This window comes from Pseudorasbora parva, chromosome 11 (genome assembly GCF_024679245.1).
Source record: "Pseudorasbora parva isolate DD20220531a chromosome 11, ASM2467924v1, whole genome shotgun sequence".
In the NCBI taxonomy this organism is placed as follows: Eukaryota; Metazoa; Chordata; class Actinopteri; order Cypriniformes; family Gobionidae; genus Pseudorasbora; species Pseudorasbora parva.
The window spans coordinates 3,976,768-3,998,859 of NC_090182.1; the positions used below are offsets into that span (position 1 = coordinate 3,976,768).

Sequence of the window (22,092 nt, forward strand, 5' to 3'; positions counted from 1 at the left end):
CTCACATGTCAGGTTGATTCCTGATAGTTAACTCGACCAATCAGATGTCTCTCCGCTCTCTGCCCATACGGCTGTTCGTGTTTCCTCTGTAATCATTACAGCTGTGGCTTCAGTTTGAGTTGTTCAGGTGAGTGAAAGTTTACAGAGCTAGGGCAAACTGTATGTTGTAAGCTTTGAACATAAAGAGCTCGTAAAAGTAAGTTTGGTTTGAGTTTTTCCGACTAAAACCTGATTTGGCAGGTAGAAGGTGTAAGGTCGGCCGGTGTGTGACGTCATTTTTAAAGAGTAGTAATTAAACAGATTGATTAATATATTTGTTGTTGATCTGTAGACTGCTGTCAGGAGCTGAGAGAAAGACTCATGGCGACTCGCATCAGACCGGTGAGTATAGTATATTTAACACCTGAAACCTTTTCACGTTTACCTGCTTCGATTCCTGTGCATTTAAAGGGATAGTTCACACTAAAATGAGCCTGTGATGTTTATCTGCTGACCCCCAGTGCGTCCAACATGTAGGTGTGTTTGTTTCTTCAGTAGAACACAAATAAAGATTGTTAACTCCAACCGTTGCTGTGTGTAGGTCATATAATCATGTGAATGGGTAACGTAACAAAACAAAACCAAAAAAACATGCACAAAAATCCATGTGGCTCATGATGACAAATTGATATCTTAAGACAGTGGTTTCCAAACCTGTCCTGGAAGACCCCCAGCCCTGCACATTTTGCATGTTTCCCTCATCAGACACACCTGATCCAACTCATCAGCTCATTAGTAGAGATGGCAAGACCTGAAGTGTGTGTGTCTGATGAGGGAGACATACAAAATGTGCAGTGCTGGGGGTCCTCCAGGACAGGTTTGGGAACCACTGTCTTAAGACACAAAACGATAAGTTTGTGTGAGAAATCGATTTTTTTTTTTTTTTAACCTCAAATACAACGCAATATCCAGCAGCCTGAAGCGCTTCACTTCCGGTAAGGTCAATAATACACGATCTGGTGTAGTTTACGCCAACGCCAGAAGTGATCTCGTACACTACGCCAGAGTGTGTATATTGACCTTCTTTACCGGAAGTGAAACGCGTTCCAGGTTGTTGGATATCGTAAATCCTGCAAAGTTGTTTTATATATATATATATATATATATATATATATATATATATATATATATATATATATATATATATATATATATATATATATATATTTTAAAGTATGTACATTTATGCTTGCACTATACTTAGTATTAGGGGTGAAACGGTTCACAAAATTCACGGTTCGGTTCGATACGATACACTGGTGTCACGGTTCGGTATGTTTTAGATACAGCAAAAAGAAAAAATTGGCAGATAAATTACCTTTTTTTTTTTTTTTACATTGAACAATGATGCAATAGCTACTTTACCCATCTTCTATGTAGTTACAGAAATACACATTAGCTCTTTACATTAGCTCTCTCCACACTTTTTTCACACACTACTGCTTCTGTCATCCTCACTTCTGTGACTCTCAAGGGGGCGTGTCTGAAGAACGTGGCTGTTCAGCTCCCATTCATCGGTAATGTAATGTGCCGTTACAGTCAGGTAGCTTTGTGTAGCCCTTGACGTCCAGCCGTCTGTTGTCAGAGCAACCGCTGTTGCTTTGGCCAATTGGTTCTCTATTTGGGCTTTTGTTTATTGGTAGCCTACAAAGCAGGAATTACTGGCTGAAATGGGCTCGTGAAGGAACATTGTAACGGGGCTCAATTACTTTAAGCACGTTGTTAAAACTCCGTCTGCAGTGCGCATGCGGTGCAGGAGCCGCACGCCCTGTTGTCCTTTCACATATGCTACCGTTAACAGGGGTACGGAAAAAATACGCACCGCATAGACTACGCACTGCAGACATATCCACGGCTATAAATGGACCACTCGCCGCGGTGATATCTTTTTCCATTTGAATAAGTTGGAAATGTCTGTCTAAATGCTGCGGGGATAGTTTGTGCCTGTTTCTCCTTTTTATCGTCTAGTTGTCGGCGTAAATGAGTTGGTCATGAATTATTCCCGCTGCTGTACCATCAACTTCGACATACCTGTTTTTATCCATCACTCTTGCCAACACCATCATAGCTTACAGAGAATTCAAAGTTCACCCAAACACCAGACATTATTGGATCTTTTATTTCTGGTCTGTTAAACGCAATAGCCATTTTGCGACGAGCATTCAGCGCGTAGCCTACTGATTAAGCGAGCACCTGACTAAGCAGCCTAAAACATATTTTTGTTTTTTTCTCTTCAGCGGTGTCAGGGGCATTGCCTGTTACGTAGTTTTGGTTATTGGGCTACCTTGTTGAACGCATAATATTATATTTCACACACTATTTTTTCCCCAAATCTAATTAATTAGTCTAAGAACCGTTCGGTCCATAATGCGTACCGCGTACCGAACCGAAAGCCTCGTACCGAACGGTTCAATACGAATACGCGTATCGTTACACCCCTACTTAGTATTATATTAACTTAGCATCAAATTACAAAAAATAAATAATTGTGACAGTAAAGTTGACATCTTTCTTTCCTCTGATTGTCGCTATCAGTCCTTTTTTCCCTCTTTTTGAAAGTTATGAAAACACTTGTGGAGTTTTTCTTTTTGTGCAAATGGTAACACACATTTAAAGGTACCGTGTGTAAATTTTAGCGCCATCTACTGGTGAGGTTGTGAATTGCAACCGCTTACCCCTCCCTTTCGGAGCACATAGTGAAGCTACAGCTGCTCACACAGGACAAATATGTTGTCGTCTGAGAGAGCAAAGAGTAGACAGTGCTCTGTAGAGAAGTGTCCCTTTAGAGCCACCGTAGAAACATGGCGGTGCAAAATGGCGGCTTCACTGTAAGGACATCAGTGGTGTGTGTAGATAGAAACGGCTCATTCTAAGGTAATAAAAACATAATGGGTAATTATGTTAGGTCTTTATACACCCCTGAAAACACAATTATATTATATTGCACTTAGGGGTGACCCCTAATAGTCGAAGATTCGATGCATCGATATGCAGGACCGGATTCGACCACTAATCTCATGGTCGAATCTTTGCGGGTGTTATGAAACGAGGATCATATCATTCTGGCAATATGGGGGTGCTCAATATTAGTGTTATAAAGACGTGTCGCGGCGCTGAGTGATCGCCCCTTTAAGGGCAATGAGCTTCGCACCGGATGCGTTGCGCTTTTAAATTTTGAACATACACCGACGGCGGTATTCGACGCCTGTCCGCGGCGATTAAATGTATATTTCCCTCAAATCGTGAATGTACTGATTTCACCCTGTGCTACAAAATACACTCATCGTACAGCTCTTCTGTCATTAGGCGATTCAAAATTGAGCTCAAGCGTATATAATGTTCACGTCTGCCTGGTGTGAGATAACGTTACCTGAGACACGGCGATGAGCTTCAGTCCGGTGTGAGATCCTGAGACACGGCGCTGAGCTTCAGTCCGGTTTGAGATCCCTGAGACACGGCGCTGAGCTTCAGTCCGGTGTGAGATCCCTGAGACACGGCGCTGAGCTTCAGTCCGGTGTGTGATACATGAGACACGGCGCTGAGCTTCAGTCCGGTGTGAGATCCTGAGACACGGCGCTGAGCTTCAGTCCGGTGTGAGATCCTGAGACACGGCGCTGAGCTTCAGTCCGGTTTGAGATCCCTGAGACACGGCGCTGAGCTTCAGTCCGGTGTGAGATCCCTGAGACACGGCGCTGAGCTTCAGTCCGGTGTGTGATACATGAGACACGGCGCTGAGCTTCAGTCCGGTGTGAGATCCTGAGACACGGCGCTGAGCTTCAGTCCGGTGTGAGATCCTGAGACACGGCGCTGAGCTTCAGTCCGGTGTGAGATCCTGAGACACGGCGCTGAGCTTCAGTCCGGTGTGAGATCCTGAGACACGGCGCTGAGCTTCAGTCCGGTGTGAGATCCTGAGACACGGCGCTGAGCTTCAGTCCGGTGTGAGATCCTGAGACACGGCGCTGAGCTTCAGTCCGGTGTGAGATCCTGAGACACGGCGCTGAGCTTCAGTCCGGTGTGAGATCCTGAGACACGGCGCTGAGCTTCAGTCCGGTGTGAGATCCTGAGACACGGCGCTGAGCTTCAGTCCGGTGTGAGATCCTGAGACACGGCGCTGAGCTTCAGTCCGGTGTGAGATCCTGAGACACGGCGCTGAGCTTCAGTCCGGTGTGAGATCCTGAGACACGGCGCTGAGCTTCAGTCCGGTGTGAGATCCTGAGACACGGCGCTGAGCTTCAGTCCGGTGTGAGATCCTGAGACACGACGCTGAGCTTCAGTCCGGTGTGAGATCCCTGAGACACGGCGCTGAGCTTCAGTCCGGTGTGAGATCCTGAGACACGGCGCTGAGCTTCAGTCCGGTGTGAGATCCTGAGACACGGCGCTGAGCTTCAGTCCGGTGTGAGATCCTGAGACACGGCGCTGAGCTTCAGTCCGGTGTGAGATCCTGAGACACGGCGCTGAGCTTCAGTCCGGTGTGAGATCCTGAGACACGGCGCTGAGCTTCAGTCCGGTGTGAGATCCCTGAGACACGGCGCTGAGCTTCAGTCCGGTGTGAGATCCTGAGACACGGCGCTGAGCTTCAGTCCGGTGTGAGATCCTGAGACACGGCGCTGAGCTTCAGTCCGGTGTGAGATCCCTGAGACACGGCGGTGAGCTTCAGTCCGGTGTGTGATACATGAGACACGGCGCTGAGCTTCAGTCCGGTGTGTGATACATGAGACACGGCGCTGAGCTTCAGTCCGGTGTGAGATCCCTGAGACACGGCGCTGAGCTTCAGTCCGGTGTGTGATACCTGAGACACGGCGCTGAGCTTCAGTCCGGTGTGTGATACCTGAGACACGGCGCTGAGCTTCAGTCCGGTGTGTGATACATGAGACACGGCGCTGAGCTTCAGTCCGGTGTGAGATCCCTGAGACACGGCGCTGAGCTTCAGTCCGGTGTGTGATACCTGAGACACGGCGCTGAGCTTCAGTCCGGTGTGTGATACCTGAGACACGGCGCTGAGCTTCAGTCCGGTGTGTGATACATGAGACACGGCGCTGAGCTTCAGTCCGGTGTGAGATCCTGAGACACGGCGCTGAGCTTCAGTCCGGTGTGAGATCCCTGAGACACGGCGCTGAGCTTCAGTCCGGTGTGAGATCCCTGAGACACGGCGCTGAGCTTCAGTCCGGTGTGCGATCCCTGAGACACGGCGCTGAGCTTCAGTCCGGTGTGCGACCCCCTTTAGGCACAGTCGGCTTAAGGACGTGCATATAAACGCACTCAAAGTGTTCTTTTCCTCTTTAGGCAGGCATTTTTTTAGGTTTATTTATCAAAATGTTCTTTTATATATTTGTGTGATGTTCTGTGTTTTGATCGCGGCTTTTAAATGTTATGAGAAGTTAATTTACGAATGTGTAGCCTAGTTTTGATCACTTTATTAAAAGGGGTGGCTGTGTGTCGTGTGTAAAGTAAAATAAAAATAGTCTTAGCCTCCTGCTGATTAGTGTCCTGCCCTTCCCAACCCCTTTATACCGTTTATTTTTTTCCGGTCTATGGTTTACACACACACAGATGATTCGACTATCGGTCGACCACAGAGAGATTCGAAAATTCTGATTCGAATGTGTAAATCCGTAACCCCTAATTGCATTTCTGTCATTAGATCCTCCTAAATATTACACACTGCACCTTTAGTCTCTCATTCACCTCTAGAAGTATGCCAGACTATAATGAGAAGTTCAGCTTATGAGAAACCTGGAAATGTGAAAAATAACACATTAATTCAGCTTTAATTTCTGTTCCCATATATGATGTGCATCCTTGCCATTCGCTGTTGATCACACTCACTGCGTTTCGATTGCCCTTCAAATTGCGCAAATTGAAAATATATGCCCAATGGAAACTTGTCAATTTCGCCTGCATCTCCTTTGGCTATAGGTGGCTGGATACGTAAATGTATGATTTTTGGAATGACTTCTTGCGAGAGGAAATTTTTAGTTTTAGTCGCATTACAACAGTTAATGTAAATGCGGTCATTTAAAGGCACAGTATGTAATTTTCCATCTCTTATTCAACACAAAGGCGTGTCTTCACTTTTGATTGGGCGGAGCTTTTGTTCTGCCGCGAGTGCTTCTGCTTCTTCCGCTCGGGTGTGTGGTAACGCATCGCTGTTTTATCATATCACACACATCTGATTGTGTTAAAGTGATGTTAAAATGCTACTCTCGGCGCTACTATGAGACACTTGTTCACACTGGAGTGAGCGAGATCATATTAGGCGGTAAAACATGGCACTCTGTGCGGTAAATCAACAACTGCAGATTTAAACAATAAGACTAACTGTGTTGAGCTGGAGAACAATCATTAGTTTCTGTCCATCAATGATCCAAACAGTGACTAATAAAACACATCAGATATTAAAGTGGCGTTAGTGTTTCCATGGTTACCACACAATTACATCGGAGGGTAACGTGGGTATGATGTCATTGATGGTCTGTGTCCTGGTTAAAATCTATTTCTCTGGATTTTAAAATTCTTGGAAACATTTGGGATAATGCACACAAGTCAACAAAATATATAACACTGTTCTAGTGTTTTTTTTAGATATCTTGCATATTGTGCCTTTAACAATACCCCCCCCCCCCAATAAATACAAAGTTTGTATTTATTACCCTGTCTGTGTCTACTCGTGTTAATCTGATATTTTGTCTTCGTTTCTGCCACGCTAAAGGGACAAATGGCAAGCTGAGTGTGTGAATGTTTTCCTCCACAGAGCAACAAGCGCTGTGCTGTCATCGGGGGATCTGGGTTTTTGGGCAGGCACCTCGTGGAGCGTTTAGTGGACCGCGGATACACAGTCAGTGTGTTTGACATCAGACAGGCCTATGAACTTCCAGGAGTGACGTTTCACCAAGGGGACTTGTGTGACAAACAGGTGGGGATTTTTTTTTTTTGGTTTCACTCTGATGCCGTTATGCTGTCTTCTTTACGCTCAACTCTATTCTGCTTCAGGCTTTGCTGGGGGCTTTGAAAGACGTGTCTATCGTGTTTCACTGCGCTTCTCCGGCTCCGGGCAGCGATGACCGCGCTCTGTTTCAGAGGGTCAATATTGATGGGACACGGACTGTCATACAGGCCTGCCATGAGGCCGGAGTACAGGTGTGTGTTATTTTCCACATCATGCCTATTGCCCTGATCACACAGAATGCATTTTTCAGGTTCGAAAACGCGAGGCACACTGTGCTGCCTTTTTCGGTTGGCATTTTTTCATTTAGAAAAGAGCAGTGCGCTGCGTTTAAAAAAAAAAAAAAAATTCTTGGCAACCCCCGAATCAGCTGTCCTGTCAGTCAAATCAAGGTAACGGTCAACACAACGGAAGGCCCGCCCCTCCATTCATTCGATCGGACAACAGAAAATAAACGCGATTACGTTGGGTGCTTTTCCGCTCAGAGTTGATTTTATTTCAACTTCATGCGCTTGGACTGCTCCTTCAAAAATGCGAGCCGCAGCAGGCGGTTAAAACGCGAGGCGCCCAGGGTGCATAAGCAACACGCATAGCGCTCTCTGCCAACCGAAATCCATTCAAAAAAGGCGCCTCTCGCTGCAAAAATGCGTTCTTTGTGATCGGGCCTAAGATTGGATATAACTTCTCAGACAGCAACAGAGTGTCGGCTCAGATCCGGTACGTGTTGAATTACGCGTTCAAATATCCAAACATTCTTAAAACAATGTACATTTACTTGAAAAGCAAAATGACTTAAGATATAAGTCTTGTTTTCTGAAAAAAAGTGACCAAGTTAATTGAGTTTATGCTTAAAACAAGAAAAACGGTCAAAAATCTCTTCTGCTCTGCATTAAAGGGGTACTTCAGCGCTGGGAAGATGAATCTGTATTTAAACTGGGTCATTAATGTAGTAGAAATGTGAAATTATTTTTTAATTTGGTGCTTTCTAGACTGAGAAAAGACAGAAAATGTATTTGTGTCTCATGGGGATGAAAGAATACAATTCCCAGAATGCTTCACTGCCCTGTGAGGCCATTCACAAAGCCACCGCTACTGGATTACAGAGACTGAGTTCCTACAATTAAATACTGAACGTGTCTGTTCAATATAACGATCGAGTTGCCGCGTGAGTCTCACAGCAGACTCAGATTTAATTTAACGTCATAAATGAGTTGATGAGCTCTCGTGAGGAGAGCTGAGGTAAACGCGACCACATTCGCGGCATACATTCACAACGCGTTTTCAGTTCATGCCTTTGGAAGCTTAACTTTCATAGAAATTAATTTGAGAAGTTAAAACACTTACATTGCTTAGCATCCGTTTAAATTAATGCCTGTAGCTGAGCTGTGCTGTGAGTGTGATCGCCATTCCCCATCCACGAGTTGAAAACATGCGGAAATGGCTCCCTCTGCTGGCTGTAGTCTTTAGCCTCTGGGCAATCATTCCTCTCGTGACGCAAATATCGTCAATTTGCATCATAGGAGGAATTTTTCCAGAAATAAAATGCATAAATCTTTCGTCTCAGGGGGATATAAGAGGGGGGAGCACGATCATTTGAATATACTCCAGGGTTTCTACTGATACAAAGCCATATGTTAATCGCTGAAGTAACCCTTTAAATTGATAAAAAATACAGAAAAAAACTGTAATGTTGTGAAATATTGTAATAATTTTAAAGATTAAATTCTATTTCAATATACTTTAAAATATAATTCATTTCTGTGATCAAAGCTGAATTTTCATCAATCATCAGTGTCACTTGATCCTTCAGAAATCATCCTAATATGAGGATTATTATAAATGTTTGAAGCAGTTGTGCTGCTTAGTATTTTTTATAACCTGTGATACTTTTTTCAGGATTCATTGAATACAAAAAAATATTTTCTAACAGTATAAGTCTTTACCATCACTTTTTATCACATCCTTGCTGAATAAAGTATTAGTTTCCTTTAATAAAAGAACAAAAAAGACTGACCCTAAACTTTTAAAGTGTATCTTGTTACAAAAGATTTCTATTTTCTATAATCTCTGTCTACCAAGCGATTTAAAATAATTTTCTGTGGCATTTGACCGCATTAATTCTTTATTTAACCAGTCATATTCTTTTCAATGATGTTATTGACCCACGACATGTTTTTCCAGAAATTAATCTTGACCAGCAGTGCTAGTGTGGTGTTTGAAGGAACTGACATCAAGAATGGGAAAGAGGATTTGCCTTATGCGAAAAAGCCAATTGATTATTACACAGCGACCAAGATCCAGCAGGAGAAGGTATGGATGAATCATGTCTTGTTCAATGATGCACTGAATGTCTCCAAACCATTATGATCTGTGGTCTCACTCTTCATCTGTTCAGTTGGTGTTGGAGGCCTGCAATAAAGAGAGAGGTTTCTTTACAGTCGCTATTCGTCCTCACGGCATCTTTGGCCCCCGGGACCCTCAGTTAGTGCCCATCCTGGTGGATTCAGCCCGCGGAGGGAAGATGAAGTTCATCATCGGGTGAGAGATGATGACATTTCACTGAAAGCTCCTGTATGGTGTCAGAGAGGTTTCATCCACTAGGTGGCAGACTCACCTAGAATATTTCTTGACAGCAAAAAAGAAACGAGAGCATCTCTACTGCACCATCACTCACTAGATGTGTTAAATTACCCAATGATATTGCACAGCAGAGCAAATTCAGTTCAGTCTATAGTTGAGATAAAAGACTCGCACTACACAGTTTGCAGGGTGGCCACGGGTCCTTAAAAAGTCTTAAAATGTCTTAAATTCATATTCAATGAGTCTTAAATATTTTTGGTCACATAACCGGGAAAATGTCTCCAGTCTGACGGACACAGTGACTGTTATCATTCGACAAACTGCAGATTTCCCCCTGTTGTAATGTTAATTAAAATATTGATTTATAATTTATTTTCCTGTTCATTCGTATCTTCCAAAATGCCTGATTTTCATGATTGATGTGCTTTTAAGTTGCTCTGATGTCCACTACAGTGGACGTATGAAATCAAGGTCCTGTTTAGTAACAATAAGTAATATAAGTAAGTCATATTTTGATTTTAAAGGGGCGGTGAAACACTGTTTCAGTCAATCTTATGTCAATCTTGAGTACCTATAGTGTAGTATTGCATCCTTCATATCTCCAAAAAAGTCTTCAGTTTTATTATATTTATAAAAGAAATATGGGCTGTACCGAGTCTTTCCGGAAAAAAACGAGCGGCTGGAGGCGTATCGTGTGGGCGGAGCTAAATAATGACGAGCGCGCACAAAGCGGTGACGTCCTCAAGCGTGGAGAAGCCCATGACTATCAATCTCAGCTAATAGATATATGATCCAGAATCAGATCCGGAGGCTGAAATAAATTGAACAGGAGAAACAGCAGCAGCAGGACGTCCGTCTCTGTGGTATGGACTGTATTTAGGGGCCTGTCCACATTTGTGTGTGTTGACTCGCAGTTTATGAGGACATGATTCGGTTTATGGACTATTGTATGCGACTAAACCTTAGCAGTAGCAAGCAAAACAGTTTTGCACGTCAGACTAGTGTAACGTTATACAGAGAACAGCAATGGAGTCCGTTAGCGCATTTGAATGACGAAGCACGCGATCGTGTCGTTTACTGATGTTTACTCACGCGACGATAGCCGACAGCACAGACATCTGAAGCAGATTTACTCACCGACCTTAAACCTTTATCGCTGGGACCGCTCCGTCAAAAACACACTTCTTTGGTATGATTTTGTGAAGTCCTGACAGCAGTGACCGTGGAAATCTACTTTGAGACGCGACTGACGCGATGTTGTGAAGCTTCCCGTCATTTCTGCGTTCAAATCGGTTCAAATGCAGCGCTGCCTTCCCAGAATGCTGTGCTGAAGCGCTGAAGTCGCTCGACGTCACCCATAGGAATAAAGTGGAGCGCGGCGCGGACTATAACCGACATAAGTGTTCACGGACGACTGGATCTGCACCTGAGCGAGTGTTTACGGCCGTGCATTTCCTCTCTCGCTCTAGTGACGCGCGCGCACCCTACCGGGAGAAGAGCCCGTACGGCCCATACAAGGACCTTCCGCTCTATTAACGTCAAGCCGACCCATACTCGAAAAAAACTCGCCGAAACTTGTGAGAAACCGGAAGGAGTATTTTTGACACAGAAATCAAACGTCCAACATTAGTTTTTGAAACTTTGTCTATGTTTAGGATGGGAATCCAAGTCTTTAACAGTGTAAAAAGCTCAGTATGCATGAAACAGCATTTCACCCCCCCCCCCCCCTTAAAACCCCATAACAATTTCCTGAGATATTGATTAACAACAAACTTTGAAAATTAGTCAGATTTAAATGATAATTGCAAAGTATTATCATATTTCCATAAGATTTTTAATTTTGATCATTCAGTCATATTTAGAAACAGAAGAGCACCGGTCATGGTGAAACCTCTGAATATGCTTTTTACAAGACACTCAGATTTAAAACTGTCTCAGAAAAAAATCTCAACTTAATATCCACTACAGTTAACAAAATGCTATGCTTGGGTCTCAGGGGGATATTTTGTTTTCTTTTTCCATTAAATATTGCATGTAATGTGTATTTCCATCACAGGGGTGGTCCTAAATTTCACATTAGGTGGTATTAAAAGGTGGTCTTAAAAAGTCTTGCATTTAATTTGTTCATGTCTGTAGACACTGTGAGTTTGGGTTCCTCAATCTGACCGCTGTTACAAGAAGGAAGAATTGCTTTAAGTGGTAGTTTGAGGGGAACTTACAGACAACAAAAAAACATACATTCTCTCTTCCTCTCTTTGGGTTATTGCTCACGTGCCAGACTGTGCTTACTATGTTCTGTCATACAAGTGTCAGGTATGCAATGTTTTGGAAAATGTGCATCGTAATAATGTGCATATTGTGATATTGAGACAGACGTGTTTCTGCCATCAGTCTGGGTTTTTCGATGAATTCAATGGCTAGAGAAGCAAGTCGTTAATACAGTTAAAATAAAGCAACTGTTAGTTAAACAGTTTTACACAACATTTCAGTTATTTATCTAATATAATTAGGAATATTTTAAAACATCCCTTGGATTATCTATTGATAATGCGTTTGGTAAACTGTTCTCTTGACTCAAGGCAGTTTTACACCTTTATAGGGCATTTTGAAGGACCAATATCGATTCTTAAAAGATCATGATATGAGAAATCTGTTATTTGTTAACCTTTATTTAACCAGGCAAGACACTAAATCTCCTGAAAGACATACAAACACATTACAATACTCACACATTTATTTAAAGCATTTACATGCTGCAATAAAAATACCCCCTAGTTCCCTAAATGCAGAGATTGAAATATATTACTCTAATATCAATGACTTCTGTATCCCTTTTCAATCATTTGGGGTACCAAAACCAAAAGATAAATGACTGTAAACTCTTTTCTTTCTTGGGATAGTCAAAAGAATATGAAATATAAAATTAGCATTGATCGTTTTTGACATATGAGGTATTTGTGCTATTGAAACATCCTGCAAGTCTCAGAGCTTAAAACATCATCTTCCAATATATATAAAAAAATAAAATAATCAAGCTCGCAAAACAGCTTGTTTTGATATTGCGGGATCTGTGACATCATTCTGGATAATGCATTTGCATATGCCCGCCTCCAGAGTGAGACATTGACCTATAGTTGTCCATCATGTCACCATAGGCCCCTCCTACTGTCATCATAGGCCCCGCCCACTGTTGTTCAGTGGCTAACACCTGACATTTGCCTACACTGAATGCGAGTGCATCAAAAGCAAAAAGACTCCATTATAATGACTGATGCTGTCTACACTGATACAGCATACAGATGCCAGTTCACTCCACGCGCTTGAGTCTGCCAACATCAGGACAAATGGGACGTATCCTGTGTAAACAGGTCGTCTGTGTCTCTTTACAGACTTCAGAATGATCCTAGCATCAGGGACAAGTGGATGGCCCTGGTTCGCACCAGATGACTTATGTTTGTTCAGAGAATTTGACTGCAAGCTGTTTTGTGTAAACAGTGCAATGGCAAGTTCGCAAAGAAACGACTGTATTGGATCTGACAGCAGCTGCATCAAAAGCTTTGTCTGTAAATTACATTTATATGGAGGTTTTTTTAAACATGTACCCACATGCAGTAGAGAGCGGGCGTTGATACCGTTTCCTCTGCAGTGACTTTAGCCACGTATAACAATAGCCATTTACTGGCAAACCTTAAAGGAGTTGCCCTTTAAAAACAGATCAGAATGAGGGTTGAAAATAATTGTTTTTCCACATATATATATTTGTTTGGTGGGAAAATAAACTTTATTACATTTGACAAGAGAACCTCAAGGAACATATAAATAATAAAAAAGACCCCTTTAAATCCCAAGAATCGATCTTTCAGTCCATGCTTTTTTCGGATGATGAACAAGCTTAAATTTTATTACGCATTTCATGCAATGAATAAAGTTTAGAGGACCTGTTATCCCCCTTTTTACAAGATGTAATATAAGTCTTGTGTTCCCAGAATGTGTGTGAAGTTTCAACACAAAATACCCCACAGATCATGTTATAAATGCCCATTTTTGAGTGAAAGAGAAAACGTTTTCATGCATGTAGTGTATCTTTAAATTCAAATGAGCTGCTGCTCTACCCCCTTTCCAGAAGAGGGTGGAGCCTGTATAGCTTGTGCCTCTGATACACTGCCAAAGGCTCAAACATATGTTTTGGTTTTGATGATCATCTCTCATCATGAGAGTTTATGATCTGCATGTGCTTTAAAGTCATATCAGTCTAAACTTCTGAGATATGATTTTCTGAGCGTGCACACCTGAAGCATGCGCACAGAAAGCGTGTGTAAGATGGAGCATCCCGTGAGTATTAAACTCAGTTCTCTTTCACGCCTTATTGCGACTTAACCTTGTGCGTGTCTAACAGTTCATGTCAAAAACACACACAGTTCATGTAAACACATAAACATAAACGCATAATATACAGTTCCTTGTACTGCTATATCTGCTGTTAATATGAATCAAACAAAAAAAGAAAAACAATCACTCGCTGCTCTTGACTGAGTCATTTTAGTAGCTTTAATAAGAACACATTTCTTACTTGAACACTCGTTTAAGGAGATAAACATCGCGGACTGTGTACAGTTTACGGAGGGCGGAGTCTGTCAGCATTCATGGGTAGGGACTATACTAATAGGGCGGAGTCTGTCAGCATTCATGGGCGGGGACTATGCCAATAGGGCGGAGTCTGTCAGGATTCATGGGCGGGGACTATGCTAATAGGGCGGAGTCTGTCAGCATTCATGTGCGGGGACTATGCCAATAGGGCGGAGTCTGTCAGCATTCAGGGGCGGGGACTATGCTAATAGGGCGGAGTCTGTCAGCATTCATGGGTGGGACTATGCCAATAGGGCGGAGTCTGTCAGCATTCATGGGCGGGACTATGCCAATAGGGCGGAGTCTGTCAGCATTCATGGGCGGGGGCTATGTTAATAGGGCGGAGTCTGTCAGCATTCATGGGAGGGGACTATGCCAATAGGGCAGAGTCTGCCAGCATTCATGGGCGGGGACTATGCTAATAGGGCAGAGTCTGTCAGCATTCATGGGAGGGGACTATGCTAATTGGGCTGAGTCTGTCAGCATTCATGGGAGGGGACTATGCTAATAGGGCAGAGTCTGTCAGCATTCATGGGAGGGGACTATGCTAATTGGGCGGAGTCTGTCAGCATTCATGGGAGGGGACTATGCTAATTGGGCGGAGTCTGTCAGCATTCATTGGGGGAACTAAGCATATGTGATGTCTCTATTTGAATCTGCAAACACTTATTCTGAGACACTGCTTATGATATATGGAGATTAAAAATAGGAGTGTTTGTTTACAGACACTGCATAAACACATTGTTAGAACACCATGCAAATGTGAATTTTGCATAATTGGTCTCCTTTAATGACAGCATTCAAGCTGACATGAGCAAAACCTGATGATCATGTTCTCCAGCATGATTTAAGAATGATCTCGAAAGAATCTTGTGCTTTAATGAAAGCAAGAAAATATGATCATCTGAATAATTTTGTTGATCTTTTTGTCATTTATCATTGACCCAGTGCATTAACACATTACCCCCCCCCCAATAAATAAATAAATAAATAAAATAAAGCATATTTATTTAGCATTATTTCCTGCTTTAAAGTAAATGCTGAATCTTTTCAATGTTGCATGTTGATGTGATGGACATAATGTGATGAATCAGTGCTGTCTGATGCCGATTTGCTCTTTATCTGCAGAGATGGATCCAATCTTGTGGACTTCACCTATGTGGAGAATGTAGTTCATGGGCATATTTTAGCAGCTGAACACCTGAAGGCTGATTCTCCACTCTGTGCTCAGGTATGCAATGTGTATGAGATTACGTGAGAGATAAGTTCCTAGATGTGCATTCATAGATCTAGTCCCACCACGTGTGTGTGTTTGTACTGTAAACATCCCACATTAATGATGCTCCATTTCCAGGAAAATGCCTTAATTGCAAAAAAAACTGTCATAGACCTTGAATTTTGTCACGCAATTGTCTTGGAAAATGAGAATATTTCCTAGATGCTTTCTCAGAAATGTGTGACTAATTTAGTTATTGTAAGGTGCCATACGACCAATTGAAGCTTGGCACAGCTAAAAATATCTGTTTCAATTGCTGATTTCAACAAGAATGTATGATCAGAATCTTGCAGAAACCCACACTAGCTGGCTAATGTACTGCTAGTAGTATGCTATATTATCATAAATGCTCTTTTACATTCTGCAACTAACTAATGAGATGTTTATGTATCGTGAGAGAGGCCATGTTTCTTGACCACAAACCCCTGAAGCTAAAACCATTAATTGAACTTTACTAAAAAAATGCTGCCACAAAGCCTTGCCAGCAACACTTCCTCTGTGAAAATGTTTAATTACATGTGTTAGTCACACAAACTTAAATGTCTTAAAATATATCCGTGCCATTGTTTTACATTTATAAAAGCTACTTAAATGTCCTAATTTAAAGGGATCATTCATCCAAAAAGGAAAATTACCCCATGGTTTACTCGCCCTCAAGCCATCCTATGTGTATATGACTTTTATCTTTCAGACGAACACCATCAGAGATATATTAAAAAATGTCCTGGCTCTTCCAAGCTTTATAATGGCAGTGAATGCGTTACACTTTATTTATTAAGTTGAATACGGACAGCTGTCCGCCGGAAGCTAGATATTTTGCTTTATAAAGTATGTAAGTGTTAAGCTGGGTGCACACTGTGCGATTTCTGACCACGATTTGGCCATCTGAGACAAATTTGGCAAATCCTAAAAGATTCCTCTGAGCCTAGGCTAAAATCTGAAGTCTTTGAATGTTAGTTTGACATGTTCAGTCGATTGATGACTGCTGCGATAATTTTACCTCAGACGAAATTCTGGCAGTCAAAAGATTTGGCGCACAATCCTGCAGTGTGACTTCTCATATGATGACCGTCAAATTATCTTCGTTTTTCAAGACAAGCTATGACCAAAATGAGCACTTGAGATTTCTTTGTAGCCACCGTTTCAAGCCAGCTTGTAATGCAGCTCCCTGTCACCGACCGCGTCATTCGTTGATGATATAAAACTCCGGACGAGTTTTCTTGCATGCGTCTATTTTTAGCGCTCCTTGACTATCGTACTGTCTGACATTTAATGACAACTGAGATCTTACAGTGTGACATGGCTAACAGAGAGGATCATGTTCGTACAGTCTGACAAGAAACAATTGGAAAGGACTATTGTAAATCGCGCACAATCGTGTGTTTTGGTTGCTTTACACAAACCCATTGATTCACTTCAAAAGACCTTTATTAACCCCTGGGGCAGTGTGGAGAACTTTTATGATGGATAGATGCATTTTTTGGGATTAAAATTCTGGGCTGCCATTATAAAGCTTGGAAGAGCCAGAATGTATTTTAATATAATTCCAATTGTATTTGTCTGAAAGAAGAAAGTCATATACACCTAGGATGGCTAAAGGTGAGTATTCATTTTTGGGTGAACAATCCCTTTAACTAAGGGCAAACTGTGTGTTCACAAATACCAACTAGAGCGTCAAAATTCGCTCTGGCCGTATTGGCCGCTGTATAAAGATTTGTGGACGCGCTGACATTTTGACGTAGATTGAATGCTTGGTCTTAAAAACAAAAAAACCCCCAAAAACTGTCCTGGTTGAAGTGCAGCATTAATTCAATTGGTCAAATCTGAGTTTTTGAGCAAATTAACTGCTTTCCCACTGGAAAACATTGTTCTAGAGCGAAAATGTTCCCTATAAATAGTGTTGCGCACCTTCTTATCAATCCCACCACAGCAATGATCAACCGCTCATCCATTTTGCTCGGAAACTAATGTGGTTGGAACCAAAGTTTACTGGCCTGCGTTCTCTGGGATCCTCTCAAGCAGAGCACTTCTACAATCTGATTGGTTCCCGCCAAACCGCATCATAGCTCATTACCATAAAGTTGACCTGATTTCAACTCTCCTCAACGCCTAAATTGTCCAAGACACACTGGAGCACACTGCCGGCTCCCATTGAAAAAGAATGACTTCAGGCCACTTTGACGCTCTCGCCGCTGGCGATGTGAACGCACAGTAATCCAGACTTAATCTGAGCCTTGTGAAACCAGAGGCCTGTTGCATGAAGCTAGCTGAACAAACTCTGAGTTTCAGTAGGTTTAAAGTTGACAAATCCAGATAAATCCAACTTGGTTTAGATCGAGTTCAACCGTTTCTCAAAGCTCGGTATAAACTTTCTCTGTCAACTCAGGTTTAATCCAGAGTTGGCGATTAACTCTGAAGCGCATGCACCTGAAAGTGTGACATATGCTGCAAACAGCCAATCACAGCGTCCGTTTGATTCACTTCTCTTCTGAAGATTGAGAGATCGTTTTGAAAATTATCATGAAATTAAATGTGTTTACAAAGCAGGAATAAACACTGATGCTAATGCGGAGAGAGTTTGAGAATGCAGTTGAAAGATTATCTGACAATATCAATGCATGATGTGAATTAAAGAAATATGCCTAATAATTATAGGTTTACAAAGAGCTCAAATGAATACACGTTGTTTAAAAGAATTATGAATGCATGTATTATATTTACTATTTGGCTACTTGTCAATCAATGTGTTTATATGAACATATTATCTTATTTTAAAGTGATTATAATTCATATAATATAATAAATAATTAGCACCAAAAGATTTTAGAGAATTTAAAGAATTAGCACCTAAATTTTATTTCTAAAGATTTTTCATTATAAACGGCTTTAATTTGGAACGAGAGATACAGGGGGTGTGGCCTTATTGTGTCTTTACTTGTAGCTGATTGGTCCAGTTTGGGTTTGTGATCTCAAACCCAGAATAAAACCGACTCCAGAGCAGGTTAGCCGTGCAGTGTAAGATAAACACCGCTAAAACCATCTTCTTGAGCCCGAAAAACCAGAGTTTGCTCAAACTAATCTCGAACTTACCTGGGTAACTGAAACCAGCTTTGTGCAACAGGCCACAGGGGCCTATTGCACAAAACTAGGATAAGGGATTAAGCCGGGATATCTTGGTGATCCTGGCTCAATTTATCCACTAATATACAGTTATCTTTCGTTATTGTTCTTGGTGTGAGTGTGCCTTCAGGGTACGTTTACATGACAGCATGTACTAAATTTTGCATACAGATGACAAGATCACCAAGATATCCCGGCTTAATCCCTTATCCAATTTTTGTGCAATTGGCCCCATAGTTTAAATTAATTTATTTAAACCAAAACTGTACTACTTTCAATGTTCCCACATATAATAGGCCTACCACATAACCAATGACGAGCCGGTGCGTTTCTGGGACTTCATGTCCCAGGTTCTGGTGGGTCTGGGCTACAGCGCTCCTCGGTATCACCTGCCGTACACACTGGTCTATGGGATAGCCCTGCTGCTGTGGCTGATGGCCTTAGTGCTGCGGCCACTCTTCCAGCTCAAACCCACATTCACACCCATGCGAGTCGCTCTGGCGGGCACACACCACTACTACAGCTGTGCTCGTGCCAAGCAGGACATGGGCTACCGGCCCCTGGTGCCCTTAAAAGAAGCAATAGCGCGCACTGTGGAGAGCTACCCACATCTGCGGAAGGGAGCCTGACACCACAGGGAAGCTGGAGGTCGATTGACATGAGTACAGTATGAGGATACCACAATGCACTTAATCATTCCTATGCTAAATGTACCTTTTCACCAGGATGTAACCGCATGTGGTTCAATAGTGATGTAGTATTCAGATGCCAGATGTGGACATTTGCCTCTTCCGACTTTTTGGTGCAAAAGACTATGTAAAGAGCTGTTTCTAATTGTCATGTTTCCTTTTTCAATGCAACATAAAATGGCATAACTTTTTGAATTGATGATACATTTTCCAGTCCTGGAAAACACATGGAAAATTATACAAAATGTAAAATGTCCTGGAAAACTTGTTGTCCTGGAAAAATATTTTTTTAAAGTGTATCACTGGCCCAAAACAATTACTGTGGGTTGTATGTCTTTTATCTCACAATTCAATTTTATGATTGTTATATAAAGAATTGTAAGATATAAACTCACAATTTTGAGTTATAGTCAAAATTGCGGATTCTGACTTTTCCTCGCAAGAGCTAGCCTGACGTGGTCATACTCAATTCTAGTCAGAATATGAGTCTGAAACTCCTCCATTGGGCTGTGATTATGGGGCGTGTTTCAACTGAACCAGGAAAGACCTCAATTGGATAGACCTACAACCAATCAAAGCAACGAAGCGACGCTTTGTCAAATGTCAACAGACAGAGCTCAACTCCAAGTCCACGTTTCTTTCTGCGGTTGTTTTATATGTCCAAGGGTTGAGCGACTATTATGTGATATATAGACCCATTAGTGCGAATTTTAGCAGTGAATCTTGCCAAAATAACACACATTTTACCCCCAAACACCATTTTTTCCCACGGAGAACTCCCTGAGAAGCTATTGTTTAGGGCTAGTAGTTGGCGGATTCTGTTGTAAAAACTTGGCAACCCTGTCTGCACACGCGCTGGAATACACGATCTTAGCCGGTGTTGTAAAAAAATAAAATAATTTATTGATACACAGAGTACTTACCCAACATGATCATCATTTCTGAGAGAAATTATGAAGGTGAATGCAGATACAAACAAGCTCTCCGTTTAGGATTCGAGTAAATATAATCCAAGCTCCTTTGATGACGTGATGATTACGTTACTGTTGATCATCTGTCCAGCATCATCTAAAGCCCGCCCTGATGATTTCATTGGTCCGAACAGTTTGTGTTCGGAGATAATTACACCTCTATAGAGCGATGCCAGACCGAACTGCCCGACCTAAAAATGTTGTGGGCGGGGCTAGGTCCGGCTGGCATCCAGGCTACGCAAGAGCAAGTTATAAATTCCAATTCTGAGGGGAAAATCTCTGACTTTTTTGAGAAAATCCCAATTGCGAGAATTGTTTTTACAATAACGAGATAAAAAGTTGCTATTACCTTTTTTATTTTTTATACTGTGGTGGAAACAAGCCTCCTTAGTCATAATGTATAAACTATCAAATCAATTTTTAATATATTAAGTCAAGTTAACGTTAAGTTAAAGGGCCTTTTAAAGACTTTTTAGGGCATGATCCTTGTCTTTTATCCTTGCTGTAGTAAAATTGAAAATGTACTGAAAAAGAGTGGGAACCCTGCTTCTGTAATGGTGTTTTTTAAAGGATTTTAGAGGGTTTTTAAAGGTTTTTCCAAAAGAGTTAAGAGTTTTCTTCGTCTTTCAAAACAAAAGTACTGATGAGATTTACCTGAGTGGTTTTTGTCCCTCCATTGAACGTTAATTACACCCAAACTTTGAGTCTTCAAATTGTTCATAAAGACTTTTGGTGGGGCTCCGAAGCAAGCAAACCGAACCTCAAGTGTGAACACACCATAAATCTGCTCATGATAAAAGCGAGGTGTGTCTCTTCAGACTTGGATTAAACCACTCTGTTCAAAAGGATTCATGTTTTAATATAATTTTGTATTTTTTGCATGAAAGTTTTGCTTGCATGGATTTTCAATGAATGGACAAAAATGATGAGAGTCTGAGAATATAAAAAATATCTTGTGTGTTTCGAAGATTAATGAAAGTCATATAGTTAGGAATGACAAGGCAAGTGTGTTTGTAATAGCACATTTTATGTACAAAGCTTTACAAAAAAAATATCATAAAACAGATGCATAATAAAAATAACAATCAAAGCAAAAAATAACAAAATTACAAATGTATTAAAATTGCTAAAAGAATAAAATAAAAGAGAAGGGCGCACAGACGAGACGGTGTTCATTCAGTAAATCCACAGATGTGTTTTGACTCTGGATTTTAGTGTGGAGCACATCTGATCTCTTCTGGATGCCGGTTCCAGCTGCGGCTGGCATTAACACTAAACGCAGACTTGGCTTGCTTTAAGTGAACCCTTGGTATTTTTTTAACTGACTTGATCCTGATGATCTGAGTGATCCGGTTTATATTCAGTGAGGATATCTGCAGTGTACTGATGTGCCTGAACTGTGCCTGAGAACAGTTTGTAAAGGCCCCTTCACACCAAGAACTATAACTATATTACAGGGCCATAACCACCATAGGCATTGAGCAACTGATAATTAGAAATGGCCAAATTTCCCCCCCAAATAAATGATATTTCTTAAGCTGCTCTCCATTATGCAGCACTCTCTTTGTTGTTAGGATGACAGACAATGAAGTGTAACAGCGCTCGTCAATGTCACAACGACGGCCAATCAGATCAAAGAAGGCGGAGCTTAATGTTTACTGAAGCTTAGAGTGAATTCCAACACTGTTTTTACAGTGAAAGTGCGTGCATGATAAGATACAAGATAGCGAAACATTTAATATTTGACAACTGTTTTATGATGGATACGTTTAATGACCCACAGTCATTTTGACATTTTTTTTCACCAAACAACTGAAAATATGCTATCGTTTAAATTGTCATTCTTTA

At 41.7% G+C, this 22,092-nt stretch overlaps 1 protein-coding gene across 2 annotated transcripts; it reads left to right on the top strand.

The window, feature by feature from the left end:
• The first annotated feature begins 20 nt into the window (after positions 1-20).
• Positions 21-19,408, top strand: nsdhl (NAD(P) dependent steroid dehydrogenase-like). 2 transcript variants are annotated; one of them, XM_067456426.1, is made up of 8 exons: positions 21-127; positions 332-381; positions 6,791-6,952; positions 7,030-7,176; positions 9,164-9,292; positions 9,378-9,520; positions 15,317-15,419; positions 18,881-19,408. In XM_067456426.1, the coding sequence occupies exons 2-8, from the start codon at positions 361-363 to the stop codon at positions 19,211-19,213; spliced, it is 1,038 nt and encodes a 345-aa protein (XP_067312527.1). In that variant the 5' UTR covers positions 21-127; positions 332-360; the 3' UTR covers positions 19,214-19,408. The 2 variants fall into 2 exon arrangements, with proteins under 2 accessions (XP_067312527.1, XP_067312528.1); XM_067456427.1 differs by having other exon boundaries at positions 122-196.
• The last annotated feature ends 2,684 nt before the right edge of the window (positions 19,409-22,092 follow it).

Bases quoted from the DNA above. Each gene is read 5' to 3' on its own strand.
- nsdhl (XM_067456426.1), top strand. From the start codon at position 361: ATGGCGACTCGCATCAGACCG. The intron at 7,177-9,163 runs GTGTGTGTTATT...ATGTTTTTCCAG, and splicing joins GCCATGAGGCCGGAGTACAG to AAATTAATCTTGACCAGCAG. The intron at 9,293-9,377 runs GTATGGATGAAT...TCATCTGTTCAG, and splicing joins CCAAGATCCAGCAGGAGAAG to TTGGTGTTGGAGGCCTGCAA.